Consider the following 20,847-nt stretch of genomic DNA (forward strand, 5'->3'; position numbering starts at 1 on the left):
GCAGACAGTCAGAACGAATGTGTGTGCGCTTGAGCATTTAGGCCTATATTATACTTTTTTTGTTGTTCTTTGAATTAGTTACTTATATTCATTTAAATCTTTTGATTATTCAGATCTTAATTTTTTAAAATGTTTATAAATAGATTCGTCTCTTCTGATATCCCAACGTTCACCTTCGCGAACGACCCATCAGTAGTTGATAATAACAGCACTTACAGTTGACCAGAGCAGCTCTAGCAGGGCAGACATTTGATGAACCTACTTGTTGGAAATGAGATTGCATGGCTGTGTGCTCGATTTTATACACTGTGCCTGAAATAGCTGAATCCACTCATTTGAAGGGGTGTCCACATACTTTTGTATATATTGTGTATATGTTCAACACAACACCAATCATCAAAATGTATCACCCCCTACCTTACTTTACAATAGGCTACGTTACAGTTGTATTTAATCATTGATATATTACTGAACTCATAGTGTTGGCTTAATTGACCTTTTATACACTATAATCATTTGGGACTGGAGTAGATTGTGCCCGGAACCAGTAGCCAGTAGGAACTGTCTGTGCACAGCAGTGGTTCCACTCGAACAGTAACAGAATGAGCACACCACGGTCACATTGACCTGTCGATACCGAACAGAAATGTACATGTAAAAAAACAGACAACATGTATTCAAAGAAGTTTGGACGGTTCATCTTAGGGTTTTGTACCCGCTGTTTAACAAGTGTAGTGAATGGCACTTCAACTCGGACTGCAGTCAGCTGGACTTCTTCAGTATGTAAACATCACACGCAGTTTCTGGAGCGTCGCTCTCAAATTGGTTTCGCGGTTGTGAGGTATGGTACAATTACATTTTAGTTTGCAGATGTGGTATGAGGGTCTTAGCGATTGCACATGGACTCCGTTTCTCTAACTAACTCCATTCTGACGGGAAATGGTTTCGTTCCAGGTAGTCTTTTCTTCAGCCGTGCTGAGCATCTCAGAAGGGCGCTGCATGGATTTTCATCACTAGACTAGAAAGCAAACGGGGAGGGACCTACGTGAATAGAAACTAGGACACCTTTTGCTATTGTGTGCACTAATTATTTCACCCCAGGGTTGTATTCATAATTGTACTCATTAGCAAATCTGATTATTCCAAATGTTCTCCAGTGTTGTATGGACTGTTTAGTTGAGCTTCTGTGTGTGCCATGCATGTGCCCCCTCATTCTAGTTTTATGTCCCTAATGTGTGTGTGTGTGTGTGTGTGTGTGTGTGTGTGTGTAGGGTTTCTATGGGGGGTGATTCATGCCAGAATTAAGCACGTCTTCCTAGTGCCATAAAATACTGCCATGAATTAACATGGACTGTCAATGGAGACAAGTTGTTTCTAAGGCGTTAAACAGCCGACGCGTTCACATCACGTGACATGTACACGTCATGTAGACGTAGTATTCACGTCACGTAATGGTGTCAGTTTGCATGTACGTTTTCATTATGAATGATCTTTCCATGAAAGCCCTAAAGGTCTACATGTGTTACGTGTCGTGTCTTAAAGTGTCTATTTAGTTTATTATTAAAGAGCTCACCATGAATGGTTTACAAACGCCTATATGATTTTGCAAAAAAATATTTTTCATCGTCAGAGTAATCTAATATATTTCATTTGTCGATTTAGCGAAAATAAGGCTATCACCTCAATCCAAAACTTATTAGGCTAGTTGATATCGCAGCCAGCCACCATTACTGTGTAGATATACCTATTTCTCACGTCAATACAGACACAAGGGCTTCTTTGTTGGAGGTATCCCTATTCAGAAACGAAAGGTAGCCTAGGTCTCTAGTAGAGGTCGACCGATTAATCGGAATGGCTGATTTAATTGGGTCCGATTTCAAGTTTTCATAACAATCGGTATTTTTGGGCAATTTTTTTTTTACACTTTTATTTAACTAGGCAAGTCAGATTAAGAACACATTCTTATTTTCAATGACGGCCTAGGAACGGGGGTTAACTGCCTTGTTCAGGGGGGATTCGTTTTTGCAACCTTCCGGTTACTAGTCCAACGCTCTAACCACCTGCCTTACATTGCACTCCATCAGGAGCCTGCATGGCAGGCTGACTAGCTGTTACGCGAGGGCAGCAAGAAGCCAAGGTAAGTTGCTAGCTAGCATTAAACTTATCTTATAAAAAACGATCAATCTTAACTTGTGAATATGTTAACTACACATGGTTGATGATATTATTAGTTTATCTAACGTGTCCTGCGTTGCATATAATCGATGCGGTGCCTGTTAATTTATCATTGAATCACAGCCTTCTTCGACAAATGGGTGTTGATTTAACAAGCGCATTTGCGAAAAAAGCACTGTCGTTGCACCAATGTACCTAACCATAAACATCAATGCCTTTCTTTAAAATCAGTAAACAAGTATATATTTTTAAACCTGCATATTTAGTTAATATTGCCTGCTAACTTGAAATTGTGTCACATCTCTAGCGTTCATTGCACGCAGAGTCAGGGTATATGCAACAGTTTGGGCCGCCTGGCTCGTTGCGAACTAATTTGCCAGAATTTTACGTAATTATGACATAACATTGAAGGTTGTGCAATGTAACAGGAATATTTAGATTTAGGGATGCCACCCGTTAGATAATCCGTATTTCACTGAAAGAAAAAAACGTTTTGTTTTCGTGATGATAGTTTCCGGATTCGACTATATAAATGACCTAAGGCTCGTATTTCTGTGTGTTTATTATGTTATAATTAAGTCTATGATTTGAAAGAGCAGTCTGACTGAGCGATGGTAGGCACCAGCAGGCTCGTAAACATTCATTCAGACAGCACTTTTGTGCGTTTTGCCAGCAGCTCTTCGCTGTGTTTCAAGCTGTTTATGACTTCAAGCCGGGTGGGTATAATTTGTGGAACGTTCCAACAGGAATCTATTCCAAAAACTTAGTAAATAACAAGGTTGCCAAAAAACAACGCATACAAAGTTGTATAGCTGCAGAATAAGATACCGGGTAGTGAGTGGTCTATTTCATTGCGTTTTTCACTCATCACGTTTATTCCGAAAAATGTCTGTCCTCACTCTGGTTGCCTATGGACAAACATTAAGAATAAGCTACGTGGTGAGTTGATGCCTATTCGGCAGCTAGTTAGCTAGATTTGTATGCGTTGCTACTTTGTATGCGTTGTTGGTTGGCAACCATTTACTTTACGTTTTTTGGAACAGATTCCTGTTGGAACGTTCCACAAATTATACCCACCACTTCAAGACTGTCAACTCCCAAGATGAGGCTGGTGTAACCGATGTGAAATGGCTAGCTAGTTAGCGGGTGCGCGCTAATAGCGTTTCAAACGTCACTCACTCTGAGACTTGGAATAGTTGTTCCCCTTGCTCTACATGGGTAACGCTGCTTCTAGGGTGGCTGTTGTCGATGTGTTCCTGGTTCGAGCCCAGGTAGGAGCGAGGAGAGGGACGGAAGCTATACTGTTACACTGGCAATACTAAAGTGCCTATAAGAACATCCAATAGTCAAAGGTATATGAAATACAAATCGTGTAGAGAGAAATAGACCTATAATTCCTATAATAACTACAACCTAAAACTTACCTGGGAATATTGAAGACTCATGTTAAAAGGAACTACCAGCTTTCATATGTTCTCATGTTCTGAGCAAGCAACTTAAACCTTAGCTTTTTTACATGGCACATATTGCACTTTTACTTTCTTCTCCAACACATTGTTTTGCATTATTTAAACCAAATTGAACATGTTTCATTATTTATTTGAGGCTAAATTGATTTTATTGATGTATTATATTAAGTTAAAATAAGTGTTCATTCAGTATTGTTGTAATTGTCATTATTACAAATAAATAAAATAAAAAATAAATCGTCAGATTAATCGGTATCGGCTTTTTTTGGTCCGCCAATAATCGGTATCGGCGTTGAATAATCATAATCAGTCGACCTCTAGTGGCGCAATCAAAACAACTCGGAAGTCGGCAATCTCTGACTTCCGACTTCAGCGCGTTCAAGACAACTGGGAACTCTGGGGGGGGACTGACGAGCTCAGACTGGGTTTTTTTGGTTTTGAACGGTCATCCAACTCGGAATTCCCATTCAGAAACTCTGGCATCTTTCTCTGACCTGAAAATCACTGATGTCATGATTTGACCTCGTTATTTCCCTCCACTTCCCAGTTGACCGGATTAACAGACACAATCACTGTCACCATGCAAGCCTTAGGCTATACATTTCTGTGGAGATGTCTTATGGTTAAAAGCAGGGTTGAAATTGAGGGGGTATGTGAGGATATAGGCCTAACCCTTGTTATAGAGACGGGCAAAAAGCATATGCTACCCATGTTTTCTTAGCCATAGGAAAAGCAACGGTCCAGATTATATAAAGTGGTCTAGGCTATAACAATAACTTCACGATTATTTCCGCAGTCCACTAGCCTATAGGTCTTGCTCAGCCTCAACATCACAGGAAAATGTTGGTTTATTAAATGCTCTGCAATTTTGAGCTATGCCTACCGCAAATACCAAAAAAGTTAGAATCGATATGGGTCTATGCATAGACCAAACAGCTTAACCTCTTACATCTAGACGTTCCACTAGCGGAACACCTGCTCCAATATCCAATGATAAGCGTGGCGCGAATGACAAATTCCTCAAAAATACAAAAACTTCAATTTTTCAAACATATGACTATTTTACACCATTTTAAAGACAAAACTCTCGTTAATCTAACCACACTGTCTGATTTCAAAAAGGCTTTACAACGAAAGCAAAACATTACATTATGTCAGCAGAGTACCCAGCCAGAAATAATCAGACACCCATTTTTCAAGCTAGCATATAATGTCACATAAACCCAAACCACAGCTAAATGCAGCACTAACCTTTGATGATCTTCATCAGATGACACCCCTAGGACATTATGTTATACAATACATGCATGTTTTGTTCAATCAAGTTCATATTTATATCAAAAACCAGCTTTTTACATTAGCATGTGACTAGCATTCCCACCGAACACTTCCGGTGAATTTACTAAATTACTCACGATAAACGTTCACAAAAAGCATAACAATTATTTTAAGAATTATAGATACAGAACTCCTCTATGCACTCGCTATGTCCGATTTTAAAATAGCTTTTCGGTGAAAGCACATTTTGCAATATTCTCAGTAGATAGCCCGGCATCACAGGGCTAGCTATTTAGACACCCAGCAAGTTTAGCACTCACCAAAGTCAGATTTACTATAAGAAAAATGTTATTACCTTTGCTGTTCTTCGTCAGAATGCACTCCCAGGACTTAACAAATGTTGGTTTGGTCCCAAATAATCCATAGTTATGTTCAAATATCCTCTGTTTTGTTCGTGCGTTCAAGACACTATCCGAATGGTAAAGAAGGGTGACGAGCACGACGCATTTCGTGACAAAAAAAATCTAAATATTCCATTACCGTACTTCGAAGCATGTCAACCGCTGTTTAAAATAAATTGTTATGCCATTTTTCTCGTACAAAAGCGATAATATTCTGACCGGGAGTGGTGGTTTTCGTTCAAAGAGAGGGAAAATTAAAACATCTCGTGCCCGAGCCCCAGTCTAATGGTCCTCTGACAGGCCACTATCCAAATGCGCTAATGTGTTTCAGCCTGGGGCTGCCTCGATATCATTCAGCTTTTCCCTGGGTGCTGAGAGCCTATGGGAGCCGTAGGAAGTGTCACGTTACAGCAAAGATCCTCAGTCTTCAATAAAAAGAGCCAAGATGAACAAGAACTTGACAGGCCACTTCCTGTTCAGAATCTTCTCAGGTTTTTGCCTGCCATATGAGTTCTGTTATACTCACAGACACCATTCAAACAGTTTTAGAAACTTTAGGGTGTTTTCTATCCAAAGCCAATAATTATATGCATATTCTAGTTACTGGGCAGGAGTAGTAACCAGATTAAATCGGGTACGTTTTTTATCCGGCCGTGTAAATACTGCCCCCTATCCCCAACAGGATAATGTCACAAAAAACAAAACCACAGCTAAATGCAGCACTAACCTTTGATGATCTTCATCAGATGACACGCCTAGGACATTATGTTATACAATACATGCATGTTTTGTTCAATCAAGTTAATATTTATATCAAAAACCAGCTTTTTACATTAGCATGTGACGTTCAGAACTAGCATTTCCACCGAACACTTCCGGTGAATTTACTAAATTACTCACGATAAACGTTCACAAAAAACATAATTATTTTAAGAATTATAGATACAGAACTCCTTTGTGCAATCGAGGTGTCCGATTTTAAAATAGCCTTTCGGTGAAAGCACATTTTGCAATATTCTGAGTAGATAGCCCAGCCATCACAGCTAGCTATTTTGACACCCACCAAGTTTAGCCCTGACCAAACTCCGATTTACTATTAGAAAAGTTTGATTACCTTTGGTGTTCTTCGTCAGAATGCACTCCCAGGACTTCTACTTCAATAACAAATGTTGGTTTGGTTCAAAATAATCCATAGTTATATCCAAATAGCGGCGTTTTGTTTGTGCGTTCAAGACACTATCCAAGGGTGACGAAGGGTCACGTGCACGACGCATTTCGTGACAAAAAAATTCTAAATATTCCATTACCGTACTTCGAAGCATGTCAACCGCTGTTTAAAATCAATTTATATGCCATTTTTCTCGTAAAAAAGCGATAATATTCCGACCGGGAGTGGTGGTTTTCGTTCAAAGACGAAAGAATAAAAACATGGAGTCGACTCGTGCACGAGCCTGTCTCATAGTACTCTGACCGGCCACTATCCAAACGTGCTACTGTTTTACAGCCAGAGCCTGCAAAGCCACGATTCAGCTTTTTGCCGCCTTCTGAGAGCCCATGGGAGCCGTAGGAAGTGTCACGTAACAGCAGAGATCCCCTGTATTGGATAGAGATAATCAAGAAGGCCAAGAAATGGTCAGACAGGGTACTTCCTGTACAGAATCTTCTCAGGTTTTGGCCTGCCAAATGAGTTCTGTTATACTCACAGACACCATTCAAACAGTTTTAGAAACTTTGGAGTGTTTTCTATCCAAAGCTAATAATTATATGCATATTCTAGTTTCTGGGCAGGAGTAATAATCAGATTAAATCGGGTACGTTTTTTTATCCGGCCTTGAAAATACTGCCCCCTAGCCATAACAGGTTAACAGATAAAACCATTTTATTATTCAGGAGAATCCCATTGAATCAGGCTATTCATTTCAGTTGCTTTGTTATGCATATCCTTAAACTAAACGGAACCGAAAACACCCCAGCCTGTTCTGATCACAGATCATGAAGTCTGAACATTTCAGCTGTTTGTCATTGATTTAGCCCACAATCGCCTCCATATTTGATACACATGAAGACCTTTATTTAACCTGGATTTGACAAACAAAAGCCTGATTAGGGTCCTTACTTTCCTCCACGTCATATTTGCTACCAATTAGGCTAAATGTATTCCTATTAATTTGCAAAGGCTAACAATTGCGATTGTTATTTACCATCTTATGCTTTTTATGAATAAACAGGCATCAGGGGAAAAAAATATTTCAATACCCCCTCCCCACACATCAATGTTACTTACCTTACAGATCACAAAGTCAGCTAATGTCCGTTCCATTCATATGCATACATTTGATTCATACACTGGCTTGTCTGGCTGACATGTTTTCATTTTAAACAGGCCTCCCCTTATCTACACTGAAATAATATTCGTCCTCTTATGATTTAAAAAAAACTCATAGCTCATTAGTACACCCTTGTGGTTGAATATATCTATTGTATGTCTTATAATACAACAATGTTGAACTAACAAATACCAGCAAGGGATACGTTACAATTTACAATAAAGTCCAGGCGCTGCTGCCCTCTTTGTTCTGAGTGTTTGCAATGCTAGTGTTTTTAGCTAATCTGCTAATCACATGATGTGCCCAGTATGATAGTTTTCTTGCTATTTCTTAGCAGATAATGACAACATGACAATAACAGTAGATGATGTAATGAAAAGTTGGAGGGTGGTTGGTAATGGAGGACATCAGGTGGATCCACGTCTGGGTGTTAGGCAGAACCCTGTTAAAGGAATTTAATATCTTGATGATAATAATAATCAATTCACCTTGACTAATGCCCAAGGTTTGTAAGACAATGGGTTATAATAATTAGGCAAGGACTCAGCTTTCTGCAAAAGGTTTCTGTAGCTGTATTCATGAGAACGTTCTGCCGTCAGGATAACAAAAGTCATTATATAGTTCTTGCTTACTTACGCACATGCATTTACACACAATCTGTTGGTGACCTGCAACCCCCATAAACTTCTCACGCTGTTTATCACCTTCTGGCTCAGCCTGTTCCTTTCCTTCAAGGTTAGGAACTCTCTGAAGTTTTACTCCCTTGACCATCTGCTTCTGTAGCTATACTAATTGCATACACACATTTCTTTCCCTCTCCAGTGGTTCCTGGACTTTCCGGAACTAATCAGACCAATCCATCCCTACATTGATTATTCATTAACCATGCTGTATGACTAATAATTCATCATGGTTTATTGATTCATTTACCTTTATTAGATAATTATCTTATCAAACCCCTAGCTCCTGGAGAACAGGAGCAGAGTAAAGGGAACAGGGTAGGAGACAGACGTAAACAAGCAAACACACAGATTAAAGGATGATCAGGTATGTAAAAAATACAGTTATTGAATGATTTAATTTAAATGTTTGATTAGACATGCAATAATGTTAATGGCAGACCGAAAAGAAAGGATGCATGTCTAATTCTTTATGTCGGTGGGGTTGATGAGGGAGGTAAGGGATGGTCCCTGGAAAAGATTGAGAGATGAGCTGTAAGAGAAAGAGGGTGGTGTCATGACCACTGGAGTCATACACTTTAACAGTACCTACCTGGATGTAGTTGAGGACTTGGTGGACTGTATATTCTTTAGGGTTAGGTTTTACTTAGCATGATGTGTTCATCTCCCAGGTGCTTGTAAAGGCACAGATGACAGACCGGTAGGATTCCAGTTCAGGTTGTTTAATGACGCTGATTCACAGAGCAGTAATGGCACAGTGTATGGCTTGACAATTAAGTTAACTACAAGTTTGTGTGGTTCTGAAAAGAGGGGAAATTAAATGCAATAGTAAATGGCAGGTATAGGCTTAATACAACCTCCAATCACATTAACCAATTGTAGCCATATTATTTATAGCTTATCTGCTGCACAGGGGAATACAACCTAACAACATGGCTGAGACTTTACCAATGAAAGATCAGAGGAGTGCAGTTACACAGCAGTAGTGAGCAGCACCATCATCCTCACACAACTGCATGAACTTGAATGTATAATCCATCCACAAGGCTCATTGCTAACAAAATACCCACTCAGTATACATCCATATAGCCACAGGGCATATAAGACTAGACACTGAAATGCTAACGTTAAATGTCTGAAATGAGATGGCAGAAACAACAAGGTTAGCAAGCTTACAGTTGCTAGCTCGAGGTATAAACGGTAATTAGCATAACAAAGGAGTGCGTCCACAACACATGAATGATAAGAAATAGAACTCACATTTCTGAAGGACGCACACTTTCTCTAGTTACTTCTTTCTTTCTCCTCAGAGATCGCCCAGCATGCTCGGCTACACATCACCGTTGAGCGGCGCTACAGCTCTCCTATGATGAACTAATATTTACTCTCGATAGTCTTTCGTACACTGGAAGTGGGCGTTATTTAACGTGACCCAGTGGTTAGCCTTGAGATTGACTATTTGGATTAACCCCTGGGCCAGTGTTGGTACTGCTGACAGCATGGCGAGGCGAGGCATCCAGAGGCGGCAAATGCAAATAGTTATCATCAGAGATTTTTAAATTCACCTTAACGGACGGTGACCCCAGCTAGGAGCACCAAGCTTTCCCAGATCTAGCCTTCCTTTTGTCCTTCTTCCAAGCCAAGTCATTTGCCCGGATGTCGAGGCACTTGGTCCCCATGATTTTTCTCCGGTGGCTCTCCTTTTTCTCATGCGCCCTGTCCATGTTCAGTCTCACCTTGATTGATAATATAAATAAATGCAATTTATATTTCATATTATTACAAATACATCTCTTATCTCTTGGAAGGCCAGAAAATAAATGAACAGCGGACAATCATTTTTACCTGGCCAAAAACCTCCACATCAAAAACTTCCAGACCGTGCTGAAGGTGGTCTTCGAAGGCCTCAAAGTACGTCATACAAAAACAGCAATCGAAAAACACTAAGTCAATCACACCTTTTTTTATACTACAGCATATGCAATGTTATATACAATTGCATAGTTTACGTCAAACTGCTGTGGCTCCCCTCCATACAGCAGGCGATAGGGTGAATACTCTGGAGGCCTGGACACTGCTGTGTTGTGTTCAAAGATAATTACCTTCAGATTGTCCTTCCACCATTCCTGGTACCCGTCAATGGACTTGCCCATGGCAGTCCCGTTGGTCCGTTCATCTAAACGTGGAGTCACCATACATCTACACATTAATATTATATATAACTCACTGTACTATCAGTGTCAATTTCGAAAAACTCTAAATTACTGGATGTCTACGGGAAACAATGCAAACAACCATTACATTATTAACCACTAACATGTAAGCTGACATTGACTAAAACCAACTAGGCTAGAGCTAACTAGCGTTTAGCCAAGCTAAATTTGGTTTGCATCAACCTAGTGAACTGTTAAACACTACTTTCGTACAAATATTAACACATTTTATCATGACATCCCATATGTATATATTACCTAAAGTAAACTGAGCCTTTGTTCATAGAAAATAAAACAAATTGGATCTAAAACTTGGGGGAAAAGTACATAAAGTTTGGACGCCATGTTAATCCCTTCTCGTTCATGTAAACCATTAGCAACCTAGCCTAACTCCATTAACTTACAATGGGGAAAATACCAACCAGTTTTTCACTCGGTTAAAACTCCCTTCAATTGCCTTCAAACTCACAGACTATGTAATTAACCATGTTACCTCAATATTTTGAGTCGTATTGCACTTTTGCACATTACATACCTGAATTAATAGGGTAAAATGATGAGACGGAGAAACGTTAGTTTTCAGAACTAGTCATTCTCCAAGAATGAAGAAGAAATGTCAAAGTTCTCACTAAGTCACTCCATTGACGTCACAGCTCCCTTAGCAGCAGTAATTATATACATTCATTAAATGCAAATACCTGGGAAGTAAAATAAACAAAATATGACCATACATACACTAACGTTAAAATGTTTGGGGTCACTTAGAAATGTCCTTGTTTTTGAAAGAAAAACACTTTTTTGTCCATTTTAAAATAACAGGAAATTGATCAGAAATACAGTGTAGACAATGTTAATGTTGTAAATGACTATTGTAGCTGGAAACGGCAGATTTTTTTATGGAATATCTACATTGCGTACAGAGGCCCATTATCAGCAACCATCACTCCTGCGTTCCAATGGCACGTTGTGTTAGCTAATCCAAGTTTATAATTTTAAAAGGCTAATTGATCATTAGAAAACCCTTTTGCAATGATGTTAGCACAGCTGAAAACTGTTGTGCTGATTTAAAGAAGCAATAAATCTGGCCTTTAGACTAGTAGAGTATCTGGAGCATCAGTATTTGTGGGTTCGATTACAGGCTCAAAATGGCCAGAAACAAAGAACTTCTTCTGAAACTCGTGTCTATTCTTGTTCTGAGAAAGGAAGGCTATTCCATGCGAGAAATTGCCAAGAAACTGAAGATCTCGTACAACGCTGTGTACTACTCCCTTCACAGAAGGCAGTGGACTTTTTATGTCTATGATGGAATATACTCTACGAAAAGACAAGGAACTTGGCAAGGTTGTTTAGCACCATAAACCCACAACGCCGCATACACGTCACACAACATTCCAAATTAGATCATAGGGCTCATGAGTGGAGTGTCCACAGCTGATTCCACTTTCACAAATGTGTTCAGTCAGCGCAGAAGAAGCATGCTGCTCACTAGGAAAGTTCTACTAATCCAACTGGCATTTTGAGGGGAAAGATTTTGGGGAGAATGGAATGATCGATTACTCAAGAAGTTCCACAGAGCATCACAGAGGCTGCAACTTCTGAAAAGGTAACAAACAATCTGGCTGGTTGGTTTTAATCAGAATCTTGGTTGTATAGCCAGTGGTGTAGGGCGCAGCGGAGATTTCACACCTACCTGTCACTTCTCTCAGCATTTAATTTGCATTATTTTGGTAAGACATTCACACGGGCTGTTTGTAATGGGTGAATTACTCTATCTTGTAGCCTATATTCATGGTCAAAATAGCCTTGTTTAAGTGTGTATGGCACTGTCTATTGTGCTGTTACAGTGCAGAGGAGATGGGCTACAGATTTCGCAACAACCTGTCACTTCAAAAGCACTCAATGGTCTCTCAGCATTTTAACTTGATGTTTAATGTAGTATAGCGTAATATAAGCAGAATTCAATATAATTCCAATGCATGAGCCCCCCCCCCCAAAAAAAAATAGTTTGCCCTTAGTCAATTTATCCTGCCGTTGCGTCCGGTGTGTGCACAAACGAATATATGACCCAGCCATTGTGAGCTCTACGCTGTGTGATTGCAATAGAGACGACCTGGGACGTCCCCAATGTCTAATACATGTCAGTATTTGAGTAGCTGATGACAACTGTTTTGCATCTGTAGGATTCGCTCCGCCTCCAAGACCACTGTGGACCCAAATGAGGTGAAGAGGTTCCAGCTTCTCGCCGACAAGTGGTGGAACGAGCAGGGAGACTTCGCAGTCCTCCACTCAATGAACGACCTCAGGGTGCCTTTCATACGGTGCGTGTGTGTATGCCTGTAGTTTATTCACCCCATTGCATATTAAAGATGCTGATATTGTCACAGGTCTATGGTATGTGTAATTTGAACTGACTTGTCCGGAAGAGCCCATATAGATCTGAACACGACTGCTGTAGTAGAGGGCGAGAGACAGCAATTTGTTACATTATGCTAATGCTCTTTCTTTTCACGAGAGTGGAGAGTGGCGCGTGTAGCTTGTTGTTGGCCAATTCTAAATCATTCAAAGCGGCAATTAGCTACAGTCATAGAGCCTCGCTCTGTGTGTGGCAAAAGTTAGATACTACCGTAAATTCCGGACTATAAGCCGCAACTTTTTTCCCACGCGTTGAACCTCGCGGCTTAAACAATGACGCGGCTAATATATGGATTTTTCCCGCTTTCACATTTAAAAAAAAATAAATAAAAAAAAACACATTCTGTGACGTGCTCAGTTTTTTGTCGGCATGAAGCTTTCATTAGATAATGAAATTGCCAAACGGGTTAAGGTCAAACAACTTTTTTGTTTACTGTTTAGATTAAATCGAGCGCTCTCAAACTTCCCATCATTCTGGTTACTGTAGTCATTTTGTCACCCTCATCATGGCAAAGACACGGAGAAATGCATATGATGCAGCTTTCAAGTTGAAGGCGATTGATCTGGCTGTTGGAAAAGGAAATGGAGCTGCTGCAAGGGAGCTTGGTCTTAATGAGTCGATAAGACGTTGGAAACAGCAGCGTGAGGAATTGACTCAGTGCAAAAAGACAACTAAAGCTTACTGCTAATTTTTTATTTTGTTACAAGCCGTGTTTCGTTAAAGCCTGTGTAAAGTTCATTTGTTTTAATGTACCGGTAGGCAGCTTATAGACATGTGCGGCTTATTTATGTTCAAAATAATATATTTTTTTATATTCAGTGGGTGCCGCTTATATTCGGGTGCGCTTAATAGTCCGGAAATTACGGTAATCAATGGAAGATGTTATTTGTAACTGTAGGATTAGAAAGCCCATGCAATGCAGCCACAGTTAGCATCATAACTTTTTATTTAAGATCTCGCACAATGCTGTGTACTACTCCCTTCACAGAACAGAGCAAACTGGCTCAAACCAGAATAGAAAGAGGAGTGGGAGGCCCCGGTGCACAACTGAGCCAGAGGACAAGTACATTAGTGTCTAGTTTGAAAAACAGATGTCTAACAAGTCCTCAACTGGCAGCTTCATTAAATAGTACCCGCAAAACACGAGTCTCAACAGCGAAGAGGCGACTCTGGGATGCTGGCCTTCTGTGACCAAAGTTCCTCTGGAGATGGGAGAACCTTCAGGAAGTACAACCATCTCTGCAGCACTCCACCAAATCAGGCCTTTATGGTAGAGTGGCCAGACGGAAGCCACTCAGTAAAACCAAGATTTGAACTCTTTGGTCTGAATGCCAAGGGTCAGGTCTGGAGGGAACCTGGCATTGTCCCTACAGTGAAGCATGGTGGCAGCATCATGCTGTGAGGATGTTTTTCAGCGGCAGGGACTGGGAGCCTAGTCAGGATCGAGGGAAAGATGTACAGAGATCCTTGATGAAACCCTGCTCAGGACCTCAGACTGGGACGAAGGTTCACCTTCCAACAGGACAAAGACCCTAAGCACACAGCCAAGACAACGCAGGAGTGGCTTTGGGACAAGTCTCTGAATGTCCTTGAGTGGCCCACAAGAGCTTGGACTTTAACCCGATCTAACATCTCTGGAGAGACCTGAAAATAACTATGCAGCGACGCTACCTATCCAACCTGACAGAGCTTGAGAGGATCTGCAGAGAAGAATTGGAGAAACTCCCCAAATACAGATCTGCCAAGCTCGTAGCACCATACCCAAGAAGACTTGAGGCTGTAATCGCTGCCAAAGGTGCTTCAGCAAAGTACTGAGTAAAGGGTCTGAATACTTATGTAAATGTGATCTGTTTTAAATTTTTAATACATTTGCAAAAATGTCTGAACCTGTTTTTGCTTTGCCATTATGGGGTATTGTGTGTAGATTGATGAGTAACAATTTAATCAAGTTCAGAATAAAACTAACGTAACAAAATGTGGAAAAAGTCGAGGGGTCTGAATACTTTCTGAATGTACTGTATGGCTCTGGGGATGGGGTGGAAAGAGTCTTTTCATTGCGTGACCTCTGACCTCTATTTCAGGGATAATCTGTTGAACGTACATGGCGGGCGGCAGCCGGGGAAACCCCTGGCAGGGCTCAGAATACTGGACGTAGGCTGTGGCGGGGGGCTGCTCACAGAGGTAAAATGTGTGTCTTTTGTGTGTGTGTGTGAATGAGATAGATATGCAGTCTGATCCTGCTATGGACAGACTCCTATCCCTATACGCCTGCTTGGAAATTCCAATTGTTTGAATTGCAAGCTATCAAATCAGATTTAGCTTCACTTTGAATGTAGCCTGTACAGTACAATTCTGCTTGTGATGCAAGCCTTTTCCTTGCTCTACCAGTTGCTAATAATATGTTTAAATGTCAACTACATTCATATTTCTTTTCAATTTGACTGGTCAGGGTTTGGTGGAAAGGACAGTTGTTTGTTAGTTTTTTGATAACTTCACGTCTACAAAGGATTGCATTTGTTTCCTTGCTCTTATTTGAAGTGAACACATACCAGCAGTTTGGTTTGATTTGAGGAGACAACTTCAGGTCTGATATCGCTCTCTATCACATACACATACAGACAGAGACAGACACACACACACACAAACACAGTCTGTTAGACTTTAGACTGTATGAGTCTGTCTCAGAGAATCGTGTCGTTAGGGAAATTCCCTTCAGAAGAGATCAGCTGTGGAAGGATGGAGTTTGGCTGCGGGTGAGCAGGCATCACTGCGCTGTAAACACGCGTGCCAACGCCATACACACATTTAGACAGAAGGGGGCGCTGCGTCTCAGGGTCTTTCATCAACTCTCCTCAAATTCTCTATATCGAAATTCCTCCCAATCCCCACCGGCCACCTCTCCCTCCCCCTCTACCTTCCTTCCAGCACTTCACTCACCAAATAGACTGTTAGTGTTCTTTCAAGGGTCAGGCATTCGTAATTCTATTCTAGAATCCATATGTATAAACTCACTTTCGCTCTCTCTGCCGTGGCTTCATTCTCACGTCGCTCTATAGACCTGACAGTGTTCATTAAGGGCCAAGTATTCATCCTTTTATTCTGGAGTCCATTAGAATCCAATTAGTGCTTTCAGAAAGTATTCACACCCCTTGACTTTTTCAAAAATGTTTTGTGTTACAGCATGAATTTAAAATTGGATTCAATTGAGACTGTCACTGATCTACACACAATACCCCATCATTACATTTCGTTTTCATTTTTTACAAATGTATTAAAAGTTGAAATGTCTTTTATGGCAACTAAATAAGTACAGGAGTAAAAATGTGCATAACAAGTCACATAATAATTCTCAGACTCCGTGTGCAATAATAGTGTTTAACATGATTTTTGATTGACTACCCCATCCTCTGTACCCCACACACACACAATTATATGTAAGGTCCCTCAGTCGAGACGTGAATTTCAAGCACAGATTCAACCACAGAGACCAGGGAGGATAATCAATAACTTGCAAAGAAGGGCACCCATTGGTAGATGGGTGTAAATAAAATAAAAAAAGCAGACACTGAATATCCCTTTGAGCATGGTGAAGTGATTAATTACACTTTGGATGGTGTATCAATACACCCAGTCACTACAAAGATACAGGTGTCCTTCCTGACTCAGTTGCCAGAGAGGAAGAAAACTGCTCAGGGATTTCACCATGAGGCCAATGATTTTAATGGCTGTGATAGGTGAAAACTGAGGATGGATCAACAACATTGTAGTTACTCCACACTACTAACCTCAATGATGGAGTGAAAAGAAGGAAGCCTGTACAGAATAAAAATATTGCATCTTGTTTGGAATAAGGCACTAAAATACTGCAAAAAAAGAGGGTGAGGAAGAAGAGTAGCAGAAGTGGCAAAGAAATTTACTTTTTGTCCAGAATACAAAGTATTATGTTTGGGGCAAACGCATCACTGAGTACCACTCTTCATATGTTCAAGCATGGTGGTGGCTGCATCATGTTATGGGTATGCTTGTCATCGGTAAAGACTAGGGAGTTATTTAGGATGAAAATAAATGGAATAGAGCTAAGCACAGGCAAAATCGTAGAGAAAAATCCTGGTTCAGTCTGCTTTCCACCAGACACTGGGAGACGCATGTACCTTTCAGCAGGACAATAAGCTAAAACACAAGGCAAAATATACACTGGAGTTGCTTACCAAGATGACATTGAATTTTCCTCAGTGGCCTAGTTACAGTTTTGACTTAAATCAGCTTGAAAATCAAAGGCAAGACATGAAACTCGCTGTCTAGCAATAATCAACAACCAACTTGACAGAGCTTGAATCATTCTAAAAATTGGCAAATATTTGCCCAATCCCGGTGTGCAAATCTCCTAAAGACTTACACAAAAACACTCACAGCTCTAATCGCTGCCAAAGGTGATTCTAACATTTATTGACTGAGGGGGGTGTAATACTTATTTAATCAAGATATATTACTGTGTTACAATTTAAAAATGTTTATGAAAAGTATAATTTTTATTCCACTTTGACATAAAGGGGTAATGTGTGTGTGTGTAGGGATCTTTGACACAATTTGACAATTAAATCCATTTTAATCCCACTTTGTAACATAACAAAATGTGTAAAAAGTTGGTGTGTGAACTTTCTGAAGGCACTGTATGTATAAACTCACTTCCTCTACCCTCCCTCTCTCTCTCCTAACCTCCCAGCCCTTGGGTAGACTGGGGGCAGATGTGCTAGGCATTGACCCGGTGGCAGACAGTATTGGGACAGCGGAGGTACATGCGTGGCATGATCCAGACCTGCGTGGCAATGTGCGTTACCGTGCCAACACTCTGGAGGAGCTCTCTGAAAAGGGGGGGAAGGGAGCGGGGCAGTTTGATGCGGTGGTGGCCTCTGAGGTGGTGGAACATCTGGCTGACCTGGAAACCTTCGCACTCTGCTGCAACCAGGTGCTCAAGGTGGGTCATGTGACTCGTCTCACATTTGACACACTCGCGTGTGATGTGGCCGTGTGACTGTTGTCTCTGAGAGAACAGTCACTTCATTGAGTTATCTGTGGTGTGTGAGTGATTTGTACTATCTTTTAGGTTGACCTCTATATCGGTCCGAGGGCCAGATGCCTTCAATCTCCTGGGTCAGTGTGTTGTAGGACAAATTAGTTGAGCGAGCCCAAATCTTCCTAATCTCCTCTAATACCATTGCATCCAGATTCTCACTCTGTCTGGCCCAAATCTTTCACCCACTATTTTAATACTGACCATCAAAAATATAATTTGCTCTATACAATGTCATGTTTAAAATAGCTTCATTGGTTGAGATGTAAACCAGCTCTCATCTCTCCTTGTAACAGTTGTGTGTGTGTGTGTGTGTGTGTGTGTGTGTGTGTGTGCGGTCTCTGTGTTAGATGAAGCATTCAAAGCCTGTCCCCTTTACCTGATCTTTCAGTAGTTTTTTTTTTCTTCTATTGAATTCTTATCTGTCAAACTTGTGTCGCTGCCACTCAATTGACATTAATAGAGCCATCCGAAGCAACACACATCTGTTGGGTCACATTCATTAGTGTACAACAACAACAACAAACATTTTTGCAATGGAAAAGGAAAATTAGCATTTCTTATTGGACCAGGTACCAGTCCAGGTAGTCTCTCTTGGTTTGGTGCCTAATGAACACAACCCTGGGTTGTAACGGTCTCCCTACTGTGTGCAGCCAGGAGGCTCCCTCTTCATCACCACCATCAACAAGACCAAGCTGTCGTACGCCCTGGCCATCGTGGCAGCAGAGGCGCTACGCATCGTGCCCAGCGGAAGCCATGACTGGGATAAGTTTGTCAGCCCCGTGGAGCTGGAGCGCCTGCTAGAGTCCAGTGAGTCTGCCTGCTCTTCCTTCACATGCTGCTACTCCTCTTCCTCACTCTCCTCTTAGCTCTTTCTACTGTCCCGTTGGTCTTTCACTATTGTGCTGGTGCTTCTTTTTTAAGGCATACTGGTGTCTTTGTTTGGCTCATTCTTTCGTTCTCACTTTCCAATAGGAGGTTGTGTGTGTGACCCTGTCTCTCGCTCTCGTTCTCTAATCCATTCTCTCGCTTTCTGTCTTTTCAATTGTCCCATTCTCTTATTTATCATCCTCTCTTTCTCACCCGTTCTTTTTCTGTCTGACCTATTCCTCTCTCTCTACTCCGTCCCAGATGGTTTCCATGTGGAGTCTATCCGAGGGATGCTGTATAACCCTTTGTCACGGGCCTGGAGCTGGACAGAGAGCACCAGCATCAACTACGCCCTGCACGCGGTCAAACTCGAGGAGGAACCGGACCCCGACGAGGACGACCCCGACGACCCCACCGTGATAGTTGCCCAAGCTAAGGCCAGACGCTGGTACAACTGACTTGACCATGGAAGAGAGAGTGGCCGTAAGTGGTCAGCTGCAGCACAGATCCTCTGATCTCTGAAAGGAAAGGCAATGGACCTAAAAAAAACAAACAAAGCTATTGAAAGTTATAGTTCAGTGCTTGATACAAGTACATTGTTTTCTTTCAGCCAGGCCATGATTGTTCTGAGTTCAAGCATAATGAGTCCCTCTGAATTGTGGGAACTGTTTAAGCTTTCGAGGCTTGTCATTGCCATGTCATATGTTATGGTAGAAGTGTTCATCACCATGGTTGACATCTCAGGTCTCTGATTTACTATTGAGTGAGATGTTCTTCAAGTAGTCACAATGTGTCTGTTCATCAAAATCCATCGTGTGGATATTGTTTGCCTTTACATGCTTATTAATATCCTCCATTAGGAAATGAAATAGTTTCCTTTTAAGATTCTCTGATCTGATGATTATTCCTCTCTAGTGTCATTTCAACATTGTGAAAATATAGTCCATATCAGTGATGTGGTGTTCGTTGTAAGTCCTGTGCTGAAATTCAGGATCTCAGAGGGCTTTTTATATTAGAAAGTTCTTTAGATTTTCTGTCCACATATTTCCTGCTAATCCCTGAAATATGGGAGAGGGAGATCAGGCTGCTTCTCTCTCTACTCTGTAGCCATGGTGACTTTGAGATTATAATTGGCTTCTTGCTGAACTATTACATAAGACCCAAACAAGCCTCAAACTATTCTTCAAAACAGACACAATCATTGGCCGGATGTTTCAAGAAGTACAGTCACAGTTGTGTGTTTCTGTCATATTTTTTCATTTGTATTTTTCCATTTGCCCTTATATGTAGACAACCCCAGGACTATGTGCTGGAATGCAAAAAAAAATATGTTTTTCCTCATGACACATGTTATTCTAGTCACATGCCCCACTGGCTTCTAACAAATTGCATTTAAAAGCTGTCCATTGTATGCCCAAACTATTGATTATGGGTCGATGTAGGCTATAGAACAGTCCAGGGATGGTTTTCAGTCACATACTTAAGCAGCATAAGATTGCTCTGCCATAAATTAAGCAGACCAGGGTTGAACAGGATGAACATGTATACAATTTGTCCAGTACACTCTAGTCTACCTCCAGTGACATGAGCGCTCGCCCACGAAGCCGCTGGAGTGCGCACTCTTCTTGCAGAATGGCTGTGCAGTAAGGATTTTGGATGTATAAGCCTTATTGTGTGTGTGTATATATATATATATTGAAAGAAAAAGTGAATCTGCAGGAAGCTATAATAAACTGATCATTGAATACGATTTCAGAACTACTATGAATCGGTTTGAAAAGCATTTATGAAGTGCGATGCTGATTTCAAACCGAACCTTTCGGGAAAAGCAGAGCGCACGGATGCAGGCGGCACTGGGTTGGCACCAATTATTTATATATACACTGACTGATGTATATTTTGGAAGCCATAGAAATGCATTTATTAATGACTACATTCGTTTTTGCCACA

The 20,847-nt window shown here is 41.0% G+C and overlaps 1 protein-coding gene across 2 annotated transcripts; it reads left to right on the top strand.

Moving 5' to 3' along the window:
* Positions 1 to 571: 571 nt before the first annotated feature.
* On the top strand, positions 572 to 20,647 carry coq3 (coenzyme Q3 methyltransferase). 2 transcript variants are annotated; one of them, XM_014168814.2, is made up of 6 exons: positions 572 to 841; positions 12,724 to 12,861; positions 15,038 to 15,137; positions 17,680 to 17,931; positions 18,681 to 18,837; positions 19,159 to 20,647. In XM_014168814.2, exons 1-6 carry the CDS (start codon positions 672 to 674, stop codon positions 19,353 to 19,355), a joined length of 1,014 nt encoding a protein of 337 aa, XP_014024289.2. In that variant the 5' UTR covers positions 572 to 671; the 3' UTR covers positions 19,356 to 20,647. The 2 variants fall into 2 exon arrangements, with proteins under 2 accessions (XP_014024289.2, XP_014024297.2); XM_014168822.2 differs by lacking the exon at positions 572 to 841 and adding an exon at positions 11,729 to 12,146.
* Positions 20,648 to 20,847: the final 200 nt, after the last annotated feature.

This window comes from Salmo salar, chromosome ssa02 (genome assembly GCF_905237065.1).
Source record: "Salmo salar chromosome ssa02, Ssal_v3.1, whole genome shotgun sequence".
In the NCBI taxonomy this organism is placed as follows: Eukaryota; Metazoa; Chordata; class Actinopteri; order Salmoniformes; family Salmonidae; genus Salmo; species Salmo salar.

What these genes read in the sequence shown, in the direction of transcription:
- coq3 (XM_014168814.2), top strand. Translation starts at nt 672, where the DNA reads ATGTATTCAAAGAAGTTTGGACGGTTCATCTTAGGGTTTTGTACCCGC. An exon ending in ATTGGTTTCGCGGTTGTGAG is followed by an intron (nt 842 to 12,723) that starts GTATGGTACAAT and finishes TTGCATCTGTAG; the next exon opens with GATTCGCTCCGCCTCCAAGA. An exon ending in GGAGCGCCTGCTAGAGTCCA is followed by an intron (nt 18,838 to 19,158) that starts GTGAGTCTGCCT and finishes ACTCCGTCCCAG; the next exon opens with ATGGTTTCCATGTGGAGTCT.